Source organism: Agelaius tricolor, unplaced genomic scaffold, assembly GCF_023055355.1.
Source record: "Agelaius tricolor isolate 1412-34295 unplaced genomic scaffold, bAgeTri1.0.p SCAF_1, whole genome shotgun sequence".
Classification (NCBI taxonomy): Eukaryota; Metazoa; Chordata; class Aves; order Passeriformes; family Icteridae; genus Agelaius; species Agelaius tricolor.
The window spans coordinates 15,010,758-15,036,046 of NW_027269261.1; the positions used below are offsets into that span (position 1 = coordinate 15,010,758).

Consider the following 25,289-nt stretch of genomic DNA (forward strand, 5'->3'; position numbering starts at 1 on the left):
ACAAAAAATAATTATAAGTGAAATAAGAACGAGATAGATGATCAAGGCATACTTGTGTAGTTGAAAGTATTCCTGTTCCCACATATTACTCAGAAAAAATCCCTATAATTCTTCTTGAAAGCCCAAGTCAGTCATGCTTTGATTTTATAGAATAATAACTGGCCATGCTGTAGCAGGATCACTTCATGAAAGCCAATGTGTTATCTTAGAGGAGGAAATAAAAGAACCCAAATCAGCCCAAAACCTCTTCATAAAGCCATTTCTCTTAAGTAAAGACCAAGTTCAGATTCAGAGCATACTTATTTCAGTTTAGGAGCAAGCAGGGGCTTGAGCAGATACTATGGAGAATACTCCATAGGAATGAAAACCAGTTCCATAGGCAAGGTGTTGTGTGTCAGATATAAAAATCATAAGCTTGGGGAAGTAAGCACATTTGCACATCAAAAAATTAAATGGTTAAAAACTTAAAGGATTAGTGGGGGACTAATTTTTAAAAAATATTAAAAAAAAAAAGGGATATTCAGTGCTTGTTGCCTTTCTAGCCCAGAGGCTTTACTGGAAGGTATGAGCTCGGTGTGGTGATGCACAGGGATGTTTCTGTTTCTGCCAGTCTCCTCAGAGCTCCCTGCTTTCCAATTAAAGCTGATCACAGTTGTATGTGATTTTCTAGACTAATCAGACCTCTGTAATCGGCATTGAAAGCAATAAGAATTGGGTCAAATTTTGAGTCTTGTGCAGTTTCAAGCAGGCAAGTACAAAAGCTGAGGACAGATGCTGGAGAACCCAGAGCATCTGCTGCAGGTCGCTGGTGAAGGGAGATCACACACCCTGTCAATGTTTGATGTGATTCACTGTGACAGTCCTTAAGCAGTTATTCCCCAAGAAGAAAGACTGAAGATTAAGGCTGGTATGAAGTGATCTAATTGAAAGACAAGCTTCAAAAACCAGGAGTGCTTAGGGAGGAGGCACGGGGAAGGAAGGGACTAACAGGCAGAACATTTTCCCTACCCACTCTGGATGCTGATTAGGAAATGCAGCAGTCCCCTGATATGTCCTTTGTTCCTAGTACAAGAAATACAAAAGTAAATCTGAATATAACCTGAATTATTGGAGAAGGTTTACCTTCAGTCATCTGAAACCACCTTGTACTCTGCAGAAAGGATCTCATCCTTGGCAAGAATGGGTTTATGATGGACTGATCAACAAAGAACAGAAAAATGTCTGACATGTCCTTTGCTCTTCCTAAGCCCAGAAGAGTTGACTTTTTGGGTAGTTGTCATGTGGATGGGCAGAATGGTGTCACAGAAAGAAGTTAAGGGATGGGATTGCAAAGAAAAGCTGATGTCCTGTCTCTTGCACTGCTTCCTACTATTTGCTTCTCATATGAGTATTACTTTTGGCACACTAAGGTCATCTTATGAGACAAAAAAGGGTAGAGAAAAAAGGCTCTAAAACTTAGTTAAAGATGCTGAAAAGGAACATCAAACTGAGACAAGAAAATGGGACCCATGTCTTGGTGCTAAAAATGATGATTCTTTTCTAACATAGTAAAATGGGGAGGAGCAACAAGCTGTTCAATCCATTTGCACTAATACTTACAGTTCTCAATTAATGGTGAGACCATAGCGAATGTTGGATGGAGTGTAGTTCTGCATCTGTGGTACACTGGTGAAGCAAATATGCATTATCAAAAAAAAAAAAAAATCTCTTGCCACCTCCCCTCATGTTACAGCCAGATGTGAGGCAATTTGTTCCTTGATCGTTTTAGGTAATTTTCATTATCATTTGCTTTTAGGAAATGGGAATGAGGTCTGTTTATAACTCTTGACTTTAGGTATTCCCTGCTGGTATCTGCTTGCAGGTGAGCTGAGCTTTTGTGTGCCCTGTTACCAGAGAGTGCTTTCATGCAGAATTGAAGCATTCCAAAGGCTGCTATAACCATTACACCTGGAGTTATTCTTATTTGGAATAGCATTTTTTTCCTAAAACATAGTTACCAATGCTGTAGTCCTCAAATAATAGTTTGCTAGGTACATCACATGAGTTTTATGTGGGGGATGAATGGAGAATATAGATTAGCCAGTGAGGGAAGTATCTGGTGTTGTGGTTTTTTTTTTACTGGTATTTACTTTCTTCAAATCCAAAATAAGATGAAAGATTAGCCAGATTTATAAAAACAACACCTGTTATGGAGACTACATGAGGAAATGTTAGCCCCAAATGTAACATGTTGTTTGCAATAGAAACTGTGTTGTAAGTGTAATCATACAAGAAACTGTGTTATAACTATAATCATACAAGTATCTGTTTACGTGACCACTTAATGAAGTTGTGAGTTAATTAGAAATAGGACTCTCTATGCTGCTCCTTGGGTTTCTGATAAAAGCATTTTAGTGGAAGAGTGAAGCCACTTATGTGTGTGTTGCAAGGAAATGCTGAGGCTTATGTATTTAAAAATTATTCAGGGTTTTCTCTTTCTGGAGACATTTTAAAAGTGGCAAAAAATATGGCTTTAAAAAAAATCTGGATTTGCCTTTAAATCTGAAATATCCTACACATATGCAAAGTGTTCATATATCAGCATATTTCATACTCTCTGAACATTTGATAAGGCTCTTCATTAGAGAAGTCCTTGAAGCTTTTAAGGGCTGTTTTGGGGCAATACACTGCATTTATCTTCCTGCAGTGTTCACAACTTGCTTTCAAGTGTGTGCTAAAATGTTGAACATGAAGGAGTCTTTGCATTATACAGTGTTATTTTGCTCTGACAGATGATCAGAAATACTCAGCAGAGCACCTGGTTCTGTAGCCCTCAGAGGTGTGAGTTTTATTGCCCCTGACAGAGAGCTTGGTTTGGCTTTATAGATGATTGCCTTGCAGAAACAAAACAAGGAATGTTTTGTTTGTTACATGGGATAAAATATTGGACCCTGACTTTGGAAGCAGTTTTAGGTCAGCCTGCAAGCTTGTCCTAATGGCTTTTGGGGGAGGTAGGGGGAAAAATTGAGCAGGATGAAATATTTAAGAGTTGAGTCACTTATTATGGAGTAGCTTATTAAAACATAAAGTGGTTAATGATCCCACTAAATCTCATTATGTCATTTCATGCTGTATCAAAGGAAGCAATTAAACAGAAAGGTAATTGCCCCAGGTTAACTCTTAAAAATTTTAAGTATTTAATAGCTGGATTACAGAAAGTTAGTTACATCTGTAGAATTTATATAGTATACACCAAACCCACAGGTATTGTGCTTTATTTACATAACGCAGAATTCCACAAACCTGATTAATGTGATGGAGATATAATTACATAATCTGATATTTACAAGACATTAATTGGAACATGGAGATACCTCAGTATAATTTTGTATGTATCTACTTGCCCTTCTGTCCTTATGGTTACTGGTACAGCATGTTTTGAAACTCATTTGCAGTACTTAAATTAGTCTCTTTTTTAAAAAACCTCTCAAAAGATTTACTCATGTATAAAAATGAATCATCAGTTTTGACATAAGTTTTTAGCAACATCTTATATTCTTTCACTGATAGTGTTTTACAGGGGGACTGTGTGGGAAACTCACTTGGCTGGGTTTTGGAGGAAGGATGCACAGGAGGGGATGGGATAATATCCCCCTAGAGGTATTATTGTAGTTCATCCAAAGAGGAGGTTTATTTAAGAGCACCCTTCCCGAGTTTTTTGTGTCCTGGAAAAATTAAAAAAAACCCCAAAACTACAACTTTTCTCTTGTTATTGATGCTATAAGCTTGTTACTTACAAAATATTTTGTGTATTCAAAGAGAACTAGTTAAAAAGTGGTACAGTACCTCTGTCTACTTCAAAACAAAACTGAAGTGAAACAAGGGTGAAAGCAAAGACTAAGGTAAGGTGAGTCGAGAAGATTAAATGTGAGGCTGGTAGCATTCTGGAAAAAAAAAAGAGGATGGTACTAATAGATATAAAGTGGGAGCAAAGTATCTTGATGCATTTTGTTAATTTAGAGCAGCAAGATGGAATTACCATGCTTGCTGTAGTGTCAGGACCAGTTGCCAAATAGTAGCAAGAAAACTGAGATGCTGAGGGGTCTCATATATGGTGTTGGGAAATGCTGATGATATGGAAGTGACATTTACCTCCAAACACCCAGAGCATGCAAACATCAGGGACAGAGGAGTAATTAGTGTTTTCCTGTAACTAGAAATAATAGGATAGGATTGAGGTATAGCAAAAGCAGGTTTCATATAAAAGGAAAGACTCAAGACACATTCTCTTAGTGTGAGAATCTATTTTGCAAGAGGAGTAGAAGTTTTGCTGCAGTTGTTCAGAACTTGGACTGGATGATTAGTTATTAAAAAAAAAAAAGGTATTTTGTTTAAAGTAGGATCCTTGATAGAGGCTTGAGAGGAATGACTTACTGCCTTCTCCAGTGTTATTTTACTTTCAGACAACAACAATACAAACCACTCCAGCAGACTGAAAGCTCATTAAATTAAAAAAAAAAAAGTGCCAAATATATGAACTTCATTGTTATTTTTCTTCCTGTTGGTGAAAATGTTTTCTGATCCTCACATGTGATACCATAGAAATGTTGTGAACTCAAGATAAGTATTTAAGAAATCTGCAGTGGAAGGAGGTGCTGTGCTGAAGCTGTGACTTTGGATCTCTGCTTGTGCCTGTAGAGTCTGGGCCTAGGGAGGTTGGGGTGTGCATCTTCTCACTCCTGGTGGACGCAAGTGGCTCCCTCCACTGTTGTCTGCAAGATTTGGATTTGTTTTGTTTATTTGGGAGGTGGAACTTGAGAATTAAAGAGAGATTTATCTTTTTTTTTTCCTGCTGGATGAAAGGAAACAGAATTACAGGCCTTCATCAGCATCAACCTCAAGTTTGTATTTTTAGGAGTCTCTATTAAATCCTCATTGGCAGTTTTACCCTAACTTGTTCATCATTTAGTGGACATCCCATAAAGCCTACATCCTAGCTAAAATATTTCTCTCTGGCATCTTCTGTGGGTAAAAATAATTCAGAGTATATGAAAATCTTGGCTGTTTTGCAGTCTCTTGCATCCTGGATTATATTTAGACTCAAATTCTCTGGTTTGTTTTTCTAGGATCCCCACGCTGAAGAGTTTGAAGACAAGGAATGGATGTTTGTCATAGAGAATGTAAGCTGGAATGTTGTTTTGGTTTTTTTATACATATAAGATTTAATAATTTAAAAAGACTAAAAGGTGTCCAGATGCTGAAAAAGTCTTGAATAAAATTTGAGCAGCTGAACCACCATAAATCCTAGCTCTGTAGTCATGAAGGCTTATTAAAATACCTATTGTACAATAAATACCTATGTTACAATGCAGGAGAGGGGAGTGCTATACTACACTGCTTAAACTCCTTCCCTGTAAGCCTCAGTCTGCCTTGCATTAGTGTGCTGTGAGCAGTGGAGTGAACAAGTTAGAGCTGGGTCATGACTCACTGTTTTATGGGCTGTGACACATTATTTGTGTCTGAGCAGGGCAGTGAACGAGTCAGAGCTGGGTTATGACATCTGTATGTCCCAAAGGGCAGCACACCCTTCTGGGCCTGAGTGCCACTCTCTAGGGGAGAGCAGAGCTTCACTGCTTGCCTTGGATGGATGAGGAGTTTGGGGAGGATGGGAAGGTGGGACCAGCAGCGAGGAGTGTCATGAGCTGCTCCCTGGGATCCCTCTGCATGTCCTGTGCCCCAATGAAAACCCAAAAGCTGCTCCTGTGAGTCTCCAACTCCTCCAAGGCAGGAGCTCCCAGAACTTCTCCAAGAGAGCTGAGTTCCTGAGGGCTGCACAAACAACAGGCTTTGCCAAAGTGCACTGCTGGACATTGCATAGAGCAAGTGCTGCATGAAGTACTTTTTTCCTTTCCCTTCTCTGTTCCGGGCAGCAGCTTCCGCTCCGGGGCTGCCTGGCTGAAAAAGGGGAAGCTGCTTTACCCAGAGTTTTCTTGAAAAAGAAACTTCATCTTCAAATATGTTTTAAAGGATTGTGGTATCAAGACAGTGTTTATTGCTCATTAATATAGTTTCATTAAGGATTGTTTCTCAGTAACATTAAAAAACAATTTTAATGTTGTTTTTAAACAAAAAAGAAATTGCTTTTCTACCAAGTAGTACCACATAGCACTGAAGTGTGGGGAAGCAATGGATTTTGCATATCTTTTTTGACCTAAAAATGCTTCTTTTTCTTGTCAATATTGGAAAGTGATTTGAATATCTAAAGCTAAGGTTTATTCCTATCACCAGTAACTGAACATTTAAAAGGGCTGAAAGCAAAGTGCTTTATTTATACTTTTGTTTTCAATGTCAAGTTTCTATTTTCACCTATGACACTTGTTAACACAAAACATAGTTTAGTTACTGTTTCCTGGAGTTTCCTTTTCTTTCTCATGTAGTTTATTTTAATCAGGGAAGTCTCCATCCAGTTGTCACCATACAAGTAGCTGTGGATAAAACAATGTCAGTGTATTTCTCAGCCAGCCCCTCTGGGTATAGCTGGATTTCCTGTGACGTTGCAGATGATTTTTTTCCCAGGATTTTATATGGGGCATGTAGACTGAGCTTGGGTCCTGCTTTTTTTACGTGTCAGTGTATTCCACGTAGAGGGGGCAGCAGATCATCTGCTGCCTGCTGCTCTTGCTCTCTGCCTCACACCTTTGCTGAGCCGTGCAGGGCAATCTTCTGTTGTGTGGGAACTTCTTCATAACCTCAGTTGTGCTGCTATGTTAGTTCATCTCACAAGAACTGCCAAATAGTCACTGGTAGGTAGATGTTTATTCTTTGATTGGAGCATACAGAAGTAGTATCCTCAGAATTATATATTTAATAGCTTTAGCACAAAAATTACTGAGAGCTAAAGAAACTATAAAACTGGCTGCTTTCAATCACCTCTTTCTCCCTTTTTTTTTTTTTTCCTTCATGCTGGAAGAGATGGAGAAACTCTTTTCCCTGGGTAACAGCTCCACTTAGTGGTGGATGAAAACATGTTCATCGGTTCGAGCAAGTCACGGGTGTTCCAATGGCTGGCTGACTTTCCAGAGCATGGAACACCTGCCTGTTAAAAACAGGGGAGCCAGGGAGGCAGGAGGTTGTTCTCTTCACACCTTAAATTATAGGCATTTACCCTCTTCGGGCCTAAAGTGTATTTTGCCTGGGTTTACAACATGTTTGTCATTAACCTGGCAAGACCAGGTCACCTTTGGGAAGCATGGGGACATTCAGAATCCTTTGGGACCTTTTCTGTTTTGTCCAGGGATGTTTTCTGTCCTGATAGGCTGCAGGGCTTCCCCTCCTCTTTGGTCAGCAACACTCAGAACACAAAATACTGAAGTCTGAAGAGCTTAGGGGTATGCTCTAATTGTGAAACTATGTGAATTCTGCTAGAAATTTTGAGTTTGTTTCTTTTTTGAATTAGTATTATAAGTCAGTCTCCAGAAAAATTTTGTCATGCTTCAGTATGGCTGAGCAAAGACCAGGTAGAAGAGATATACAGTTGCAGATTGATGCCTTTGCAGGCAGATGCTACCAAATTCCAAACAAGTTTATTCTGCACCTTCAGAGGGATTTAAAAGTAGTGATGAGGTGATTTGTGCAAGAAAGCCATGCTGTAAATGAAAAGGAAACAAGATACTTGATTTTTGTGGTTCTTTTCTTGTTGGGGATATATGTACATTACTTCATGATCCATTACCTTGATTATTGTAGATTTTTTTTTCTAGCTGTATTTTTATTGCCCTAGTCACTCTGTATTTTTATTCTAGTAGGTGAACTTTGTCATCTGCTATGTGTATAATCCATAAATAGTTTGATTGTAGAGCAGTTTCTTACCATTTAAATATTGGTATTCATTTTCCATCAGCCTTTTCTATGTCTTTATCTCCTTCACAGCTGTGTTCTGTGTATATTTACTGATAACTTTCTTGTCTCTAATTTAATCTCTCTTTAACCACAATCTGTGTAATTGATTATCTGCTTTTATGTCATGAGGCAGTTATTGGAATTCTTTTGGTGTTTTTTATGTTCTACTGAATAATAACATTGAGTGTTCAGGTTGGCTGTTGCAAGTAGGAGAGCAAGAAATTCATAACTAAGACTAAGACTTGCCCATGTGTAGAGTGGTAGTAGGCTTTCAAAATCTCACAGACTGGTGTTAGTGTATTTTGCCCATTCCATTTAATGAACAAGGATGAGTTGCCTTCTATTTTATAAGGCCCTTTCTCTAGTAAGTGACTTCTCTCTGTCATTGCTTCTGTGGGTAACTTGAATATATGCTGTTTCCACACTTGGTTCCTGCTGTTTCCACATTTGGTTCCTTTCACTGTCTGAGCTCATCGAGTGTCCCTCAGAGGTGCCAGGAGGGGAGGGCAGTTTTGAAACAAAGACTGCACCTCTGAAAAGAGTTCAGCTGACCTGAAATTTTGGGCTGTGTTTCCTGGTCACTGCAGATTGCTTAGCTAATGGAATGAGAAAAGGATAGGAGGGAAGAGAGGAGGTTTAAGTTGGTCCAAAGATGTGGAAGCTTTCACTGGCTCTATGTACAAGAACTTTGTCTCAAATAGAAGTATCTGAAGCAATGGAAAAAATGTCATTTTGCTTCCTAACATGCTCAAAGCATGGAAAAGGACATAAGAACACCCACTGAAGACAAACCATGATGTTTACTTGTTTGCTGGCAGTTTTGTAGACAGTTACTTCCTACATTCTTAATGAAGCTTAAAGTCATGGAATGTTTTCCAACTTGAAACTGCACAGACTATGAAACAAGTTTCCCAGCTTTTTGTCAAAACTATTTTTCAGCCCATGTCTGTGTGTCCAGCACAGTAATATATTTCAAAGTTCATAGTAGGCTTCTCTATCTTCCCACCTGTGCTTATGTTCCACTGTTGTCCGTAGGTCATTCCCAGGGCTCAGGGCTGTGGTGAGCAAGCCCTTTCCAGTAGGAAATTCCACTGACAATAATTGCTGTTGTTCCTGACACAAACTGTAGCCCTCTTTTTATGTGGCAGGTCTATTAAAACTTGGTCTTTGCTAATTCCAGACCTACTGATTTGGCAGATGAATGGAGAAACATGCCCCACCTGTTGTTGAAGCTTTGCTTGTACATTCCTGTGAGCTGGAGGCAGCCTCACCTGTCTTGTACTGTTGCCTCAAGGCAGCATAATTCCAGACAAACACTTGCCTAAACAGTTAAAAAAAAATAAATTAAGGTGGGCTCTCTGCAGCACTGCCAGTCAGCCTCTTCCAATGATCCATTGTCCTTGTGGGGAATCATTCAGGCCCAGATCTTTGTTGATACACTTTAGGCTGCTCTTGGTTTTCATAGGAATTACAGCTCTGGAGAACAGTCTGCTCTCTGTGGCTGGAGTCTCCCTCCTTCTGCTTCTGACTAATCGACCCCAATAATGTGACAGTTTACATGTGGGATTTCACTTCCTGTGATTGCATTAGCAAGTCATTAGCATTCTCTTTCCACGGATTCATTTATGTGAGTGCTCAGTGTCCTGCTCTGCTCCTGCTGCCCATGGCTTTCAGGAGCTAGCTGTGCCCAGCTCTGCTTGCACTCTGTCACCTGCCTGGGGAAGCATTCCAGGCAGAATTTCCAAGCTGTTCTTACACTGAGATCTAGGAAGCTGGACTGAGTTCTGCATCTGTCCTTTTTAGAGAGTCTTTGAAAAAGCTTTTATGCCTTTTTAGACACTGTTTTCCAATGATGCCTTTTTGAATAGACCCACTGAAACTTCTGGAATGAGAGAAAAAAGGAGTCTAGAGTTTGCTGTTCATGCTGGCCTTCAGGGAAGAGTTACAAAGAGTAATGAGTTTAAGCTGAAAAAATGAGATCTGACTTTTCCTTCTGTCTGTCGCTCCTGTGTAGCTTCAGGAACCCCAGCCTAGAAAGAGTTCTGAATTGGCTTCCACTCAAATATCAGCAAAGGCTCAAAATAAAAGAAACATTAGAAAACATTACAGAACAATTGACATAATCAGCTTCATTTTATTGGTACATGTGTGTTCTTTTGTAGTTGATGTCCCCCAGTCCACCCTTCCCCCGTTGCCTCTGAAATTCTGGATCATGGTTGCTTATGATGATTTCTCATTTTGAATGCCCTGGAGCATGTTTTATCACTCACAGGTTTGGGGAGATTATTTCTCTCTCTTGAAATGCCTGGCATGACACAACTAATAAAGGTGACAAATAAGGTGAAAGTAATGGGAAAGAGAGGGTAGGTCGTGGGACATAGAAATGAATTTCTTTCTAGTCTTAAAGGACACCAATTTTAAATGTGATACAATAAAATGAGGTATTAGCAAAAAGTTACATTTTCACCAGATACAGCTCTGAATATGTTGTTTTCCCGATGAATCTTTTAGAGAAAAAACTTATTTGAATAGGAGTAATTAGCCCAGAATTTTGGTAAAAGCATACTTTTTTACTGGGTGGTTGAATATCTTTTACTACAGACTGCTGCAACACTAACTCTGCAAGGGCAGGTTTTGCCCTACATCGAATGAGAGCCCAAGTCTAATCTTCCCACCTGTTTCTGGAAATAGATGTTGGGGAGCAAATGCCAGCATAGCGTAGGGAATTGAAATTCTGAGTACTGCTGATGCCATTTGCTGGAAGAACCTGGGGGAAAAGACTGACATAGGAACAGGATGAATTCCTTACTTGCTGATCAGTTGCTATATCAAAATTTATTACAAATTCTTGGGTATCTCTTCTTGTGCATCTTTGTACCATATGAGAACTTAAGTTTAAATTGGCTATTTCCTTTATTTAAGAAACAGTAGTTAAAGCCTCTCTATGCATTCGTTCTGTATTTTTTGCTTGAAGTTTTGCTTGAATTTTTTGCTTAAAATAATAATTGATTGGGTTAGTTTTTTTTTTCTGAATTAAATGTCTGCATTTAATATATTTAGAATAGCTTATAGTTCAGACATGCTTTCCTGGTCCTTTAATTCCCCTGTCATATTCTGCTGTGTGTGATTATGTGAACTGTGACTAGCTGCCTGTGTAAATTAGGCTGAGTATTCTGGTTTAGATATAGCTAGGAATTAAATGCTGCTTTGTCAGCTGTCTCACTCTTGTTCTGCTTTAAATGTAATAGAGATTCAGAAAACCTCTTTTACTTTTAGTTTTTGCTTACATTAAATATTTAGCACTTTGTTCTAGTTGAGAAATCTCCGAGATTAGGCCTTTGGAGCAAAACTTGCAGAAATTGTTGTCTTGATTGGCTGCTCTGGTTGTAAAGGAACCAGGGTAGGAAATCTTTCTTGGAGGCCTGATCCTGTGCTTTTCCAGTAATATATTGTTTTTCCTTCTGTGCTCCATGATGGCCTTTCTGGGCACTTTTAACCAAAAGGGAAATACAGTCAGGGGCAGGGTCCTGACTCAGGAAAGGAGCAGGAGAGAGGCTTCTGCACAGAGTGGATCACTCTGCTTTGGGGTGTCTGAGAGTGGGTAACTCCCCTGTGTGTCCACACTGACCCTACAGGAGTCCCTTGCTTAAACAATCTCCTTGGTTTTGGCATCTTCTCTGAAAAGTACAGAAGATAGTGGAAGTGGATTGCACTTACTTGAGTTCTGCTGGAGAAATTTTATACCAAATGCTGTAGGACAGGTAAACTACCACTTGTATTTAGGGCAAGTGTGAAAGACTGTGGGTGTTTTCCCCCTCTACAAGGCCCAGCACAAAGGGGAGGCACAAGCAGCCCTGGTTTCAGGCAGGCATTGTGAGAGCAAGAGCTCCATAAACTTTTCTGAACAGCACAGTTAATTAATTGATATTTTGACCTGCAGCCCCTCCTGTATCCCCAGGCAAAGCCTGCTAGTGTCCTGTTAGGATGTATAACTTACTGTCTGCAATGTAATTTTCCTTCTGACCAATACAAGACTGTGCCCAGATCACCTAGAATTAGAGCTACTGTGAATCCTTTCTGTCATTAATACAGAATAACCTATCAAAGCAGAGCTGAGAGATGACAAAAATCTTATTTAAATAAGAATTTTAGAGAAACTGCTAAAATAACTCCTAACCTCTAATTAACTTCTTACACTTTTAATAGCTTTTTTTATCCTGAATGAGTGTGAAATGTGAGTCCATCAATGTCTTCCCTACTGTGTTTTTTCAAAAATAGTTATGAAAATTTTCTTTTGGTATTCAGTCTTCATCTCCTAAATGAAATGCAGTGCCCAAACTGTGCTTTAAATAGTGTTGTTTCTGATGCTGTGTAAATAGCTGCACTAAGTGCATCTATATCAAATATAATTTGGCAGATGCTATGGCAATTTTGAAAACTATATTACAGCATTTTGGCTTAACATTTTCTGGTGAAGGAGATATCTCATTTTCTGGTATTTATGCTACAGTTACATGGGAGGGTCTTGAAAGTGGCAGCTGGAAAGAGGAAGATCCTGGGCTCTGGGCAGAGCATCCTGGGTGTGAGGGTCTGGCTTTGTGTCTCACAAAGTATGGTACATGAACGTACATGGCAACACTTAATTTATACAGTTATTATTGATTCACAGCAGTAAAGTACAACTGTTTTCTAAATTGCTTAGGATCATTTTGTTTGGGTTTTTGAGAGGAGGCTATTTTCTGCTGGAGGAATCTGTTTCCTATAGCCAAGTTGTACAAGGCAGCTGATTGGAGTTGCTGTCAGTGGTGTCCCTTGCCAGCTGGAGGGGGGAAGCTGATAAACAAGGCAGACAGCTTTGGAAACAAACCTCTAATACTACATTAGGCATGTTTAAAACCAGCAGTGTGTTTCAGCCATTCTTAGCACATGTTTATTCATAGGAAATCAGCAGTAAAATACACTGGCCAGCGCGTGCAGGAGCCGGAGTCTGCATGAGGTCGTTTCTCTTTCAGACATCAAATACACAAAAGTGTCTTGGTGATTGTTTTACAGTGGGGTTCTAATCATACTCCAGGCATAAGCTGAGCCAAGCAACTTGCCTTTTAATAGGAAAGTGTTTGCTTTTAAGCTTGTTCAGCTTGCCACATTTTTTTCTGGTTTTATGTGTCTGAGTGTGTTTTTACATCTCCATACAGTCACGTCTGTGTGTTTGCTCTTGATGCAGTTCAGAATATCATTATGTAAAATACCACTGTCTGGGGCAGCCTTATGATAGATAAATTTCATTTTTGACCTGGTAGCTGTACAGTGTTAAAACAGCAGCATATGCTGCTGCCACGTAGTACAAAATATTCAGTATGGAAAATGGAAAAAATGGCAGTGCATTTAATGAAAAATGGTTTTGACATAAGTCACCTTCAAAGGCAGATAATCTGGGAGTCAAATTGAATATTTTGGTCGATTTGAGATAATACCTTGCAATTGCCTGTGCTCAAGGTACGGAAATATGTGTCAAAAAAAGAATTAAAATATCCATTATTGTGTAAAATGTAGCTCTGCATTAAGTAACTGGATAGGATTGTACATGCAAGCAGTTGTAATTTAACTGAGAGCATATTATTTAAAAACAGTGGCCAGCAGCAGAACTATAGCCAGCTGACAGGAAAATAAGAGTTCTGGCTTCCTGAAAACCCTTCTTATTAGGAAAACCATCTGGCAGTGTAATAGCTCTGAGTGTTATTTCTTTCAGCCTCTTATCTTTGGTTGTTAGCTGACTTAATAGAGTTTAATATAATAGAAATTAATTGACCTCCATAACTTAATTGATGCCATTTCATTCATTTCCCTCCCAGCATATTCTTCATTCTGAATTGATGCTACACCATCACATTGTGTTTTTCCTGTGAAGATTCTCCTTTCTTATTGTTTTGCATTATCAATATCTGAGCCAAATGGCTTCTTGAATCTTGACAGGCAGTAGAAACAAACTTTTTCTGGTTTAGCTGAAGTATGGTGGCAAACTGAGTCTTGGCTGCAAAGATTGCCTGAATAAAATGGTAATGAATAAGTTGCTGTAAAGGGCATTTTGTAGCTTATCAGTGTTTTCTCTGTTTCCACATACTAACATAAATATAAGAATAAACTGAATTTTTGCCAAATGTATGACTCATAGAGAGTTGCATCCCTGAACTCAAAAGTTGCTGTTCTGAGCACAGTGGACTGTATGTCCTGTTCTGGTCAGGACAGGGTTAATTTTTGCAGTCTGGGAGGGGAACAGAGGAGGATGATTTTCTCTAGCTTCTCACTCCTTTTCCTCCTTCAGGCCTGTTACAACAGCTTTTGAGAATTTTGTATTTCCCTTGGATGCTAAGGAAAGCATTTTCTTGTTGCTGTGTCTGCTGTGCCTTCTCAGTGCAGTCCACACCTGCTTAGAGTCAGGACAGAGATTTCTGGGAAAGTCACTCAAAGATCTGCCCAAGGGTTGGACAGTCATGAGTGCCACGGAATGTGGGAGAAAACGGGCCAGTATTTGGGGAAATTCTCTGCTCCAGTGGTTTGGAGGTTCACCCCTGAACAACAATGGGACCCTGGTAACGTGACAGAGTATTTGCAAGGAGAATGCTGTGGCAACTCCAGAGAGGAGCAACTTATTGCAGTGTTCTGGGTCCTGGCTGCTCTTCACCAGACACAGTTCAAGACTGGACAGCACCCTCAGGGGGAGGAGGAGGCGGGGGAAGTCAGACCTACAGGCACCGTGGCCGCTCAAACTGAGCTGAACCAGAGGGACAGCCTGTAGCAGTCAGTCCTGTACAGAAGGAGAAATCCAAGACCAAATCAGTTTGCATAGTGAGGGATGAAGAGGAAGCAAGGCCCTCACAACAGGAAGAAGAGGCAGGGCCAGAGATAATCACCTGATCCATATTCCAGACAGAGCTGTCAGATTAAGATTTCAGCCGCCAGACTGGGGAGTCCCTGGTGACCTGGCTGCTCCAATGCTGGGGTATCATGGCCCATGCTATGGAAGCCAAGCACCTGGGATCCCTGGAACGTGGGCATTGCCAAGGGGATTGGGAAGAGGACAGAAACTCTGAGTCTCTGGAGGCCACTCCTGCCAGGTGTGCAGCAAAGGTCTCCCAAGGATGATCTAGTGGTGCACACAGGCAGGTGGAATGCCACGGAGGAGGGTGGCTGGTACCTGAGACAGTCAGCTGTGCTGGAGGTAATCTGTAAGGGATTACAGGAGTCCCCTGTTGATCCAGATGAGGTCCAGGGGACACAATCCTCATGGTGGAAATTTGTACAGAGCATGCCATTGTTGTGTGCCAGCTCTCTGGCATTGATGTCAATGAAAGGAGAACAAGCAGTGCTTCAGGTGACTGCCTGACTCCAGCAATATGAAAACCATCTCTCTGCCTCCCTAACATCTTGGGTCTCAGCTGTGGAAAGACAGTCCAAGACTGTGGACAGACTGGAAAGACTCGAGCAAGTTGGAGAGGAAACGTCCCGTGTCCCACCAGTGCAGACCAGAGTCTCTGCTACCGGGAGCAAGCATGCCCTGCCTGAGAGAGGGGGTTCACACCCCCAGGTACCCTGGGGTTTTACCTGCATGACCAGATGGAGGACAGGAGGAAGTGGGATGGAAAACCCACCTCTGCCCTGGCAACACGGGTATGTGAGTTGAGAGGAGGAATGACCACCACAGGAAATTCTTTTAGGGTAAATGCAGCTCCAGTTTCCAGTGGGCAAATCCTCAGACAGGAGGGGGCAGGGAGGGAGTGCAGCATGGTTTGGAGAGTCTCAGTGTGAACACTGAATCAGGGACAGCCATTCCTTAACCACAGCACTATACTTCAGCAATGATAGAGATACAGATGTAGATATAGAAAGCATGATTCATGTACAGGCTGAAGATGGTACAGTTGTGTGTTACATTGCAGTGTTAAATAGCAGTATTTCTGCTTCTGGAGGGTTTTCTGTAGACTAGAACTGAGATCAAACCAACCTGCCCTTCCTGGCAGTGTGGTAGAATGGCAGACTGAGCAGGATGGATGGCAGGTTTTCCAAGTTTGTTTTAATACCATGTGCAGCATAGCCTGAGATAGCAAACAGCTGTGTCTGACTCTGAGGATTTCATCTGGCAAAAATAAATAGACTTACTAGTTTTCAGAGATTTTCTTTTAAGACTCAGTTTTTATAATATAGTTTTAATGATTTCTACTATAAGAGTATTCTGCTCAGCAAGGGATAAGATTAAAGAAACTCTTAAAGTTTTCTTCCCTAAAGCAAAACAACTCCATGAAACAGTCTCAAGAAAGCACAGCACAAAATTCAAAGAACACATACAATATTTACCAAACCAGAAGTGATGCTGAAAATGAGGTGAAGAATTGTGTCCTATTTTTATCTGTAAAGTAGATCCCCGAAATGAAAATTAGTTATATTTGCTTTTTTTTTCTCCTGTTGAAGAGTGAGAAGTTATTTGAAATGTGAGATTTGGTAGTGCTTTCCACTTCCAAGTGCTAAATAAATTCTGAAAATAATACAAAAATAACATAGAAAATGACTACCATCAGAAAATGAGAAGTCCAAGATGCAAAACATGGCTAATGACAATGGCAAGTGGAGACCAAGGGAGACTGGATGGTCAGGCACTGTGGGCAGCAGGGAGAACATAGCTCTTCAGCTTTTTATACGTTGGAGCCAAACCCTTTCAGAAATGAAGGGAATTGTGTCTGTCTTCATCAATTACACTCAAATCATATTTTCTTGGTATTTTCATTGAAACTGCAAGATGGAAGGTGTTATTTTACATGACAGGTGAATTGCTGGAAGTCATGCTGTGGATGGACATGATCTGGGAAGACACATCTGGGTAATCTTTAGTTTCATCCCTACCATGCGAAGCTTTTCTGTCCCATGGCATGTGCAAAGCTTTTCCTCTATAGTAGCAAAATTGTCACAATTTTTAGAAAGACACCACTCTTGTTCATTGGGGAAAAAAATCTGTCTTGTTGCACTGAAAAGTGAGAAGAAGGAAGTTGAGGGAGGTAATTCTGCCCTTCTCAGTTCTGGAGAGGCCTCATCTGGAGTGCTGTGTCCATTTTTGGGCCCCTCTGTACAAGAGAGTCCTGGAGTGAATCCACAGGAGGGCTCTGGAGATGATGTGGAGACTGGAACACCTCTGTTATGATGGAAGCTGAGGGAGTTGGGCCTCTTTAGGGCTGAAGAAGTCTGTGAGGGGGTCTTAACATATATCAGTATTTGGAGGATGGAGACAGGCTCCTCCTGGTGGTGTCAAGCAATAGAATGAGAAGCAACAGGCAGAAACTGGAACAAAGGAAGGCCTATCTGAACATGAGGAGGAAAAACTTTACTGTGATGGTGGCTAGGTACTAGAAAGGTTGCCCAGAGAGGTGCTGGGGTCTCCCTCACTGGAGATGGACATCCATCTGGACAATGTCCTAAGTAACATGCTCTAAGGGGACCCTTCTTGAACAGTGGGATTGGACTAGATGATCCCAACTATGGTCCTTACCCACCTCGCCCATTTGGTGAATCTGTGATTCTTTGAAAGTGGGTTTTACTTTGGTTGTGGTTGGTTGTTTTTCTACCGTCAGGCAAAGATGAGTTGGAGTAGCAGGCTGTGGTTTAGAGCTGATGGTATGTGGCAATTCAGTAGCTGTATGGAAAGGCCAGTTGTGTGGGCGGGATGGAATGCTTGTGCTGAAGAATGATCTATCAGGGCATGGTTGCTTCAAACTGCTGAGTAATGCTGAAGATATTCATGACTATCACTGCAACAAAGAGTTCTCACATCGTCTTCAAGTTCATGATGAGTAGGCATTAACAATCTTTAATGCATTTTGATTTGAAACTGGGTATGGTGGCACAAGAAACTGTTTATTCCCCCCCATCTTGTGTGAAACCTCCACTCTGTGACACCCTTCTTGCCCCACTGCTAGCTGGGGAGCTTTTGACTGGTTATTGAGGCTGGTCTCCACTGGTGCAATGTGATGGCGGAAATTCTGAAGCCTGCTGATCCAGACTGGCAAGAAACAGGAACATCTGCATGGTAGTGACAGATATTAGGCTGGACCTTAGAATTTGAAAGGAAGGAAATTAAATGGAGTGGGACCACCATATCTTAGCATCTGGATTTCCCCCAAAGCTTTAAGTCAGGGCAGGGTTTAATGCACCCTGAACAGTGTGTCCTGGTGAAAGCAGTGCAGAGCACTAACTTTGCATAGTGCTGGCAGTGTGCTACAGCCACTTGATGGCAGCCTTTGATTTGGTACATGCCTCATTAGCCGGAGCACAGTGCAGTGTGGCTGGAGTATTTGTAATGGAATAACACGTAAGAACTAAAGACTGCAAGGTATCTGGTTAATGTAGAGATGAAATGAATGAAACAGCAAGGCTAAGCTTTCCTGACCCTTCATGAGAGAATAGATGAAAAAAGGAAGAATGAGGTATTGTGCCGAAGGGAGATGATGAAATTCAAGATCCACACACATAATCTCTGGCTCAGCCTCTGAAATGTTAATCCCTGGCTAGAATTATTTGAGCTGTAGATTGCAATTTATCATCAAAATGGCACTGTGTCAAACAATACTTCTTGTATGTGTGATGTTTAGAACTATCCAATTTTAATATAAAATGGTTCACAGAGCACTGTCCAACATTTAAGTAGCAACTCGTTAAGCTCAGGATATTTTCGCTTATTTATGTAGACTTGTGGTAATCATGTAGATTTCTCTTCCACAGATCACTTTTCGGGTCTTTTAGCCATGGAGTATGTTTGAGGGAGCGACCTGTTTTGATCAGAGTAGTGACAGGTGATGGGACTACTTGATAGTAATTCTCACACAGAGTGTCCAGGATGGTTTTTTTTTTTGAGGTGTTCAGTTAATTTTTACAATGAAGAAATCTGCCAAAAATTTGTTGATAGCTTAGAAATCCCCAAGATTTAAGAATAATGTTTTGCTGAGTTGTGCAAACAATTATTTTGAGGTTACAAAAAATATTTTCTCATTATGTTTTGCAAGCTAGAATGCCCTTCAGGTTTTTTGTTACTTGCTTTTAAAGTATGCCAGCAGAGGGAGTAGAAAAAAGATCCTTACCATCCAGTAAGGATAAAATATTTAGCACTAAAATTCAGCCCTTGCTCCTGTAGAAATCTTAGTTTTCATGCTGTAGTCTGTTACTGAAAATAAAAGAAGATAAGCACAGTTCAGATAGTTTCTGAAATATGAGGCCATGTGAAAGAGTGTAATTATTAGACAAGAATGTTTAAATCCAAATGTGTATTTAGAAATATGCATTGCAGTAGCAATTTTTTTCCCCTAGAACTTACGGCTTGTTGGAAAAATCACAAAGTGATTTTATTGTTACACCAGACCCCAACATGTTTTAGTGCATGCTAATTAATTAATTTCTCTTTACTTATTTTGAAAAGAGTCCTCTGTATAAATGTGTAGTTAAATTGTGTGAGGCTTCTGCAAGCAGCTTAAAACTGGGGAGGAGCTGTTCTTTGTCTCACTTTTTTTTTGCTAGAAAAGGTGAGAGACTGAATGAGGAGAAGGGAGGAAGTGGCATGTGAATCATGCCAGCCTGGCAAATTCGTAATTCCTCTGTGGAAGTTGCTTCAGAAAGTGCTGAGATTTGAAGCAGAAACTCTTTGGGATCTTTGCGTGTTTAAAAAATCTGTTTCTCTGTGGTGGTAATTCAAATCTCCTCTAAAAATATGCCAGAATCAACAAGAGATTTTCCAAGTCTTTGGTGTGTTTGGTTAGCAGGTATATGCCTGGCGCTCGGGGATGCAGGCCTGACTGAGCAGTTGTGATGGCTGTGAACTGAACTATGAAGGAGACATTTGTCTTGGAGTGGGACCTTTTGTGTTAATCCTTCCAACCTTTATAGCCAGGCATTTCAGGGTGATATTTAGTCAACGAATAACTTGTATTGTGCACTTGTGATCCCTCTCCATCAGAAATGGGTGACTGTGTAGAATAACTATCAGTCTTAGATAAGAATTATTATTTTATTATTTTATTTTTCCTGCACTGTGGCCATTTTTCCTCAGAGGCTGGTGCTTTAGTAGCAGCACATATTGTTTCTAGATTGGGATTTATAAATTAAGATTTACTCAGGAGATGAACGTCATTACATTGACTGTATCTGTTTATTTGTGCATGCAGTTGTTGTCTGTACACCCAAGATAAACATGTTATCAGAGTATTTCTGAGCACAGATATTCATGTCTTAAAATTACACATACCAGTGAAGCTTCACTGCTGTCTGCACAGCCCAGACACAGTAGACACGGAGTATATAAACACAGTCACTGGTTTCGCTGCTTTAGAAAAGGTATTCTTCTCCTCTGGCTGCCTTTTGCATGTCTCTGTGGTGTGAGTTGCTACATAAGATTGCTGGTTTTGGTTTTTGCTGCTACATCAGCCTTGGTATTTTAGCTGTTCGGGCTTGTGCTCTGCTTTGCTGAGGTTGTGCCTCCGTTTGAGTTCTGTGAGTTACAAGGAGAACAGTCATGCTTTCAGAAATGGGCACGGGACAACATTGCACAAAGGTGTATTTTGTGCTGCAGCATCTATTTTTATTAGATGGTTAAAGTTTTTGCAACTTAAAACCAGTCATCCCTTAGTTGAGTTTTTGGTTGTGGGTTTCTTTGGGTTAAAAATATGTTCAAAACTTCACATCTTACTAGAATCAAGAAAGCTGTGCTTCATTCTTTCACATGGCTGTAAAAGATAAGACTGGTGTTTGATAAATGGGGAGTTCACATTTGGTTTGGTAATGGCCTTTAAACCAGGTATTCTGACCCCTAAATTACCTATGAATTTGAGGATCAGATTTGATTAATTTAGTAGCACTGAGCTATTTAAATGTTTAAACTTCCATTACATGCAAGATGCCTGGTTAAAATTCTTGTGTCCCGTTTTGCAGCATGGTTCTAATTAAATGTAAAATCTGTCTTTAAACCAGAAATTGTACAGAAGCAAGTCACAACAAATCTTGATAGTGTTTTGTGTTCTGGCTGGAAATGGTATGAAGAACAGCTTTTAGATATTTCCGGGATGTGTACCTGGATTTCACTGTCAGGATTTAAAAACTATTTTCTTCTAAGTAAAGATTTCAAGTCGCTGTACATAACAGGAACAAAAGAGTTTTTTAACTTCTTGTCTCCAAATTTTTTTCCAAGTAATTCTTCTTTATTTTAGAGCTGCAGATATCAGGAAAGAAAATAAATCCACATTTATGTACAGTGCCTGTGGATTTTTTTACTGAAGCAAAGCTAATGGCTGTCAAAAAAAAACTTCTTTCTGAGCTTACTGTGATGTCTGGCTTCTGTATTTCTTTAAAAGCAGTGTACTAAAAATAAATAGTGGCAATCAGTCCCTGTTATGATTTTTACTCAAAGTTTATCTATCAAGGAACCCCAAATTTGCCTTAGCAAATTTTGACAGGAGAGCATCAAACTTGAACAGATTTTTGCTGTACATGTCGTGAGCTTCTGCATTCCTGAGCTAATTGGATGTAAAGTGTCACATAGAATTGTAGTATCTGTTGGTGAACCTGGGCAGACAATAATAATTACTAGGTTGAAGCTTGTTTTCTGTTGAAGCCCAACAGTATACCCTAGTTTTTGTTTAGGATAGGTCTGGTTTAATGCTAGTTTACAATTATTACTCATGGGGCATTATCATTTCAGATCTGTGCATCTACTTTTAAGGTACGCCAATTGCTGTAATTAATTAAAGTGCTGCAGATGCTGCTGGTTAAGCCAATTTAAAGAACAGAGCGTGAATTTCCAGTTATGTGAGCTAGATAATGATAATGCCTTAACGTGGCAGTCGCTCCTGTGAGCCAATTACTGCTCAGATAGCTGAAGCAGGGCTGTGGTTCACTCTCTGCCTCCGTCCATTCCGAGAAGACACGTCTCCTTTTTTATGCCTTTTGCTGCTGAGTAATCTCAGTTTTCCTCCCTGGTTGTGGGGTGGTCCGACTGACAGCTTTTACTCTTAATAAGCTTAGAGGTAATAATCCCAGTCCTGTAGGTCACATGTACAATATGCCTTTTAGTTTCATTTTTCCTGCTCTAGTTTTGCCAAAACATCAGGCTCTCTGTAATATTATACGAGTGCTGTTGCTGACTACCTGGGACTCAAGCACTACTTTCTGATAATTGATTAATGCATATGTCTCATAAGTGCTTCTACATAACAATAATCATGAGATTAAATCTGCTTATGTTTGTCAGGTTTTTTAGTTTTGTTTTTTAAATTTCCTTTTATTGTGGAATATTTTAAAATATAGATGGATCAAATATTAACTTAATTAGTGCTGAGATTTTTTTAAAAATCCATAAGTTATGTTTACTTCACAGCCAAGAAGTAGAGAAGAAAATATTTCCATTTGAGATATTCTGTGTTTATTAATTTAGTCGTGTGTTTGTTTTAGATGGCAACATGATATATTAATAAACAAGCCATTGGGAACATCTTTGCCTTTTGTATACATGTGAATTTATTTCTAGGGGAGCTTTAGAATTGTTGACTGTGCTTGTGCCTGTAGCACTCCAGGAATGGTCATGGGGTAGCTGGAATGTGGAGAATAATCCTTTTAAAAGAATGTGTAAAAACTAATTATTTAAAACTGGTATTTACTTTGTAGCACTTATTTTTATGAGTTATAAATTGTGCAAGTCTAATAATACTAATAAATTTAGATAGTTTTGAAGAGAGGGAAGTGATGTAACACGTGACATACCTGCTGTGTGACTTGCCAATGCCCAGTGTAAAGTTTCAGGTTTAGACCGGGGAGAACCTGTGCCATGGAACATTTCTGCATTTTTCAGGGCAGCTCTCTGACTTGTGCCAGGTAGTTTGAGCATTGCTGATGTGCCAGTGCCCTCGGGAGTGGCAGCCCCTCGGCACCGCGGAGGGGCTGAGCCTGGAGGAAATGAGTGCACCCGAGTTCATATGCAAAGTGGGGAGAGAGTGGAATTTTCCCAGAATCGAAGATCGAAGCAGAAAGAACAGGTTTTCATCCTGGATGTGTAAAAGTGAAGCCTTAAAGGTCTGGGAGGCCTCAGGGAGCCTGGGGTAGATGCATGGAGAATGGGCCCTGGAGAGAAACAGGGGAACATTGTTTTGTAGTGGTTGAAGCTTGGGCCCAGACAGAGAAGGAGGAGGAAATTGGCTGCGAAGGGGAGTCCATAATTTCTGTGAGGGAGTGGAAGAGAACAGAGTGCACTACTTAGATGTCTCTGGCCTCATTCCAGAGAATAGAAATAAAGACAAGAAAGTGCATGTGAGCATTTATTGCTTTGTCCTTTTGTGTGTTCTTATGTGACCTCAAGCAAAGGGAAAAAAAAAAGTTTTTGGAGCTCCTTAAAGAAAAAAAAAATCTTTGTCTCAGTTCAACCATCCTCTGTCTGCAAGGACAGGGAGCTGAGTTCACACAGGCTGGAACAGGAAGAGTAAATCTTCACACAATACTGCATAAAAATGTAACCCCATGTGATGGCTGAACCATTCTCAGTATGCTGTTGTCAAATCAGGTGGTTTCTTGCTCCGTCCTCCCTGCTCCTCACTTTGTGGACAGCAGCCCCTCTGTGTGCCCAAGCTGGTGCTCCCCTGGCCTTTGGAGAGCTCAGTCTGACCCAGCTGAAACATTGTGGGTTTTTTTTTTTTTTTTTCTGGGTGAGTTTTCTGCTGGTTTAGTGAAAGGAACTGGGTTGTGAAAGAAGAGCCAGTAAAGTGCCATAGTGGGTGCAAGGCAGGAGCCTGTGGCTGGAGAAGTGGGATTGGGTTTTGCTTTGGAGACAGGCACTGTCTGCTGGCTGCAGGCAGAGGCTGTTCCATTGTGCCTCTGCTCTGGGTGAGGCCCACGAGGAGGGATGGGTGCGCCTGGGACCCCTCATGCTTCTCGTCCCCTGCAGGAGCTCCCACCCTGCGCTGCAGCATGGCTGCTCCCTGGGGGCCTGGCTGCCTTTGCTGGCCCATTCTTGTCCTCTACCTGCACCATGTTAGTGCTGGAGAGACCTCACTCCAGACAGGCTATTGGGCTCTTCCAATACCTGCCAGCTAGCAGGGTCTTCCAATAGCAGCTAGCTCTTCAATAGCAGCTAGCAAGCATTCCCTTCATGGGGAGCAGAAACCTTTTGCTCAGAGACCATGCATAACCTGCTTTGGCCAAATTTCCATCTGTTCTCTCCTGCTGTCCTGTCATCCAGTTCTGTGATATTTCAGAGGAACCTCCAGAAATCACCTTCTTCCATGTGGAGCACTAGCTGTCCTTCCTAAGCCCAACTTGTGTCAAGATTCCCTTGCTTTGACTCTTTCTAGCCTCTTGCTGTGGTAGGACTGTCTCTCCTTGGCAGTGAAATTGCAAACTCTAAGTTCATGCTTTCATTTTGGTGATGTGTAAGAAAGATACTGAACAGACTTATTTTTGTGGCATAGGAACATTAGCAAAGGTTTTATAAGACCATCAATTTTTGTTGAAAGTTCAGAAAAGAATGAATGTGTGGCCAGACCTCCTCCTAACCTGAGTAAGAGCTGCCCTTACCCTGTTTAGTTTTACTAAAACTAAATCCCCTCTTGCAAAAGTATCACAAGGCTCTACCTGCCTGCATGTGTCTGTGGGCTTGTGTTTGTTTTCACGTGCTGTAAACCCCAAGATGGAATCTCCTGGTTTATAAGGGCTAATAATTTGTTCCCAAATTTAACAAGGTGCTTAATCACATGGCTTTCTTGAACTTGATTTAATTACAAGTAGGTTGTGTACTGAGAGTTAGGCTTGCACTTAAATACCTTGCTTAACCAAGGTGCATCCTTTTTGGTGTAGCTCTGTCACTGTGTTTAATGGACGTGGGGAATTTATGGGCCTTACTGAGGAGCATTTGTGCACGTGCTGTCCTGTGATAGATGGGGTCAGTAACAGCAGATCAGGGCTAAGTTCTCAGTTATGATTGGCTGTAAGTTTCCATAAGACTTCTCCAATACCTCTTTATTTTTGTTAAATTTTTGATATAATAGAAGACAAATTCTATAATTATGGTTTGTTGTCTGTCCTTAGTTTTGCAGTCTTTTTTAAAAAAAAGTTTCACAATGCAAGTTATGTTTAAAGAAATCAAATTGTGGGGCAGAACTTGAAAGTTCCTTTTTATTACATCCAATTTGAAATAACTATTGTTGTTTGTTAAGACTGCACCAGATTGCTTTGGGACACAAAGCTCTCACTGCCCAGTACTTGCTGAGAAGGAAAAAAAAGAAAAAGCAGCTGTATCAAGTTTTTTGCAATTAAAAATCTGGAAAAACTTGTTTAAGAAACTATTAGCCCAAGAACATGCATCTTTTGTCAGGATAATATGCAGCTCTGAATACAACTCT

At 40.5% G+C, this 25,289-nt stretch overlaps 1 protein-coding gene across 12 annotated transcripts in view; it reads left to right on the plus strand.

The window, feature by feature from the left end:
• EHBP1 (EH domain binding protein 1) overlaps positions 1-25,289 on the plus strand; it is a 204,976-nt gene that overhangs the window by 40,819 nt on the left and 138,868 nt on the right. For all 12 annotated transcript variants that reach the window (XM_071424399.1, XM_071424450.1, XM_071424418.1 and 9 more), the window contains exon 5: positions 5,106-5,159. In XM_071424399.1, coding sequence (XP_071280500.1) covers positions 5,106-5,159 — 54 coding nt within the window. The remainder of the gene's footprint in view (positions 1-5,105; positions 5,160-25,289) is intronic.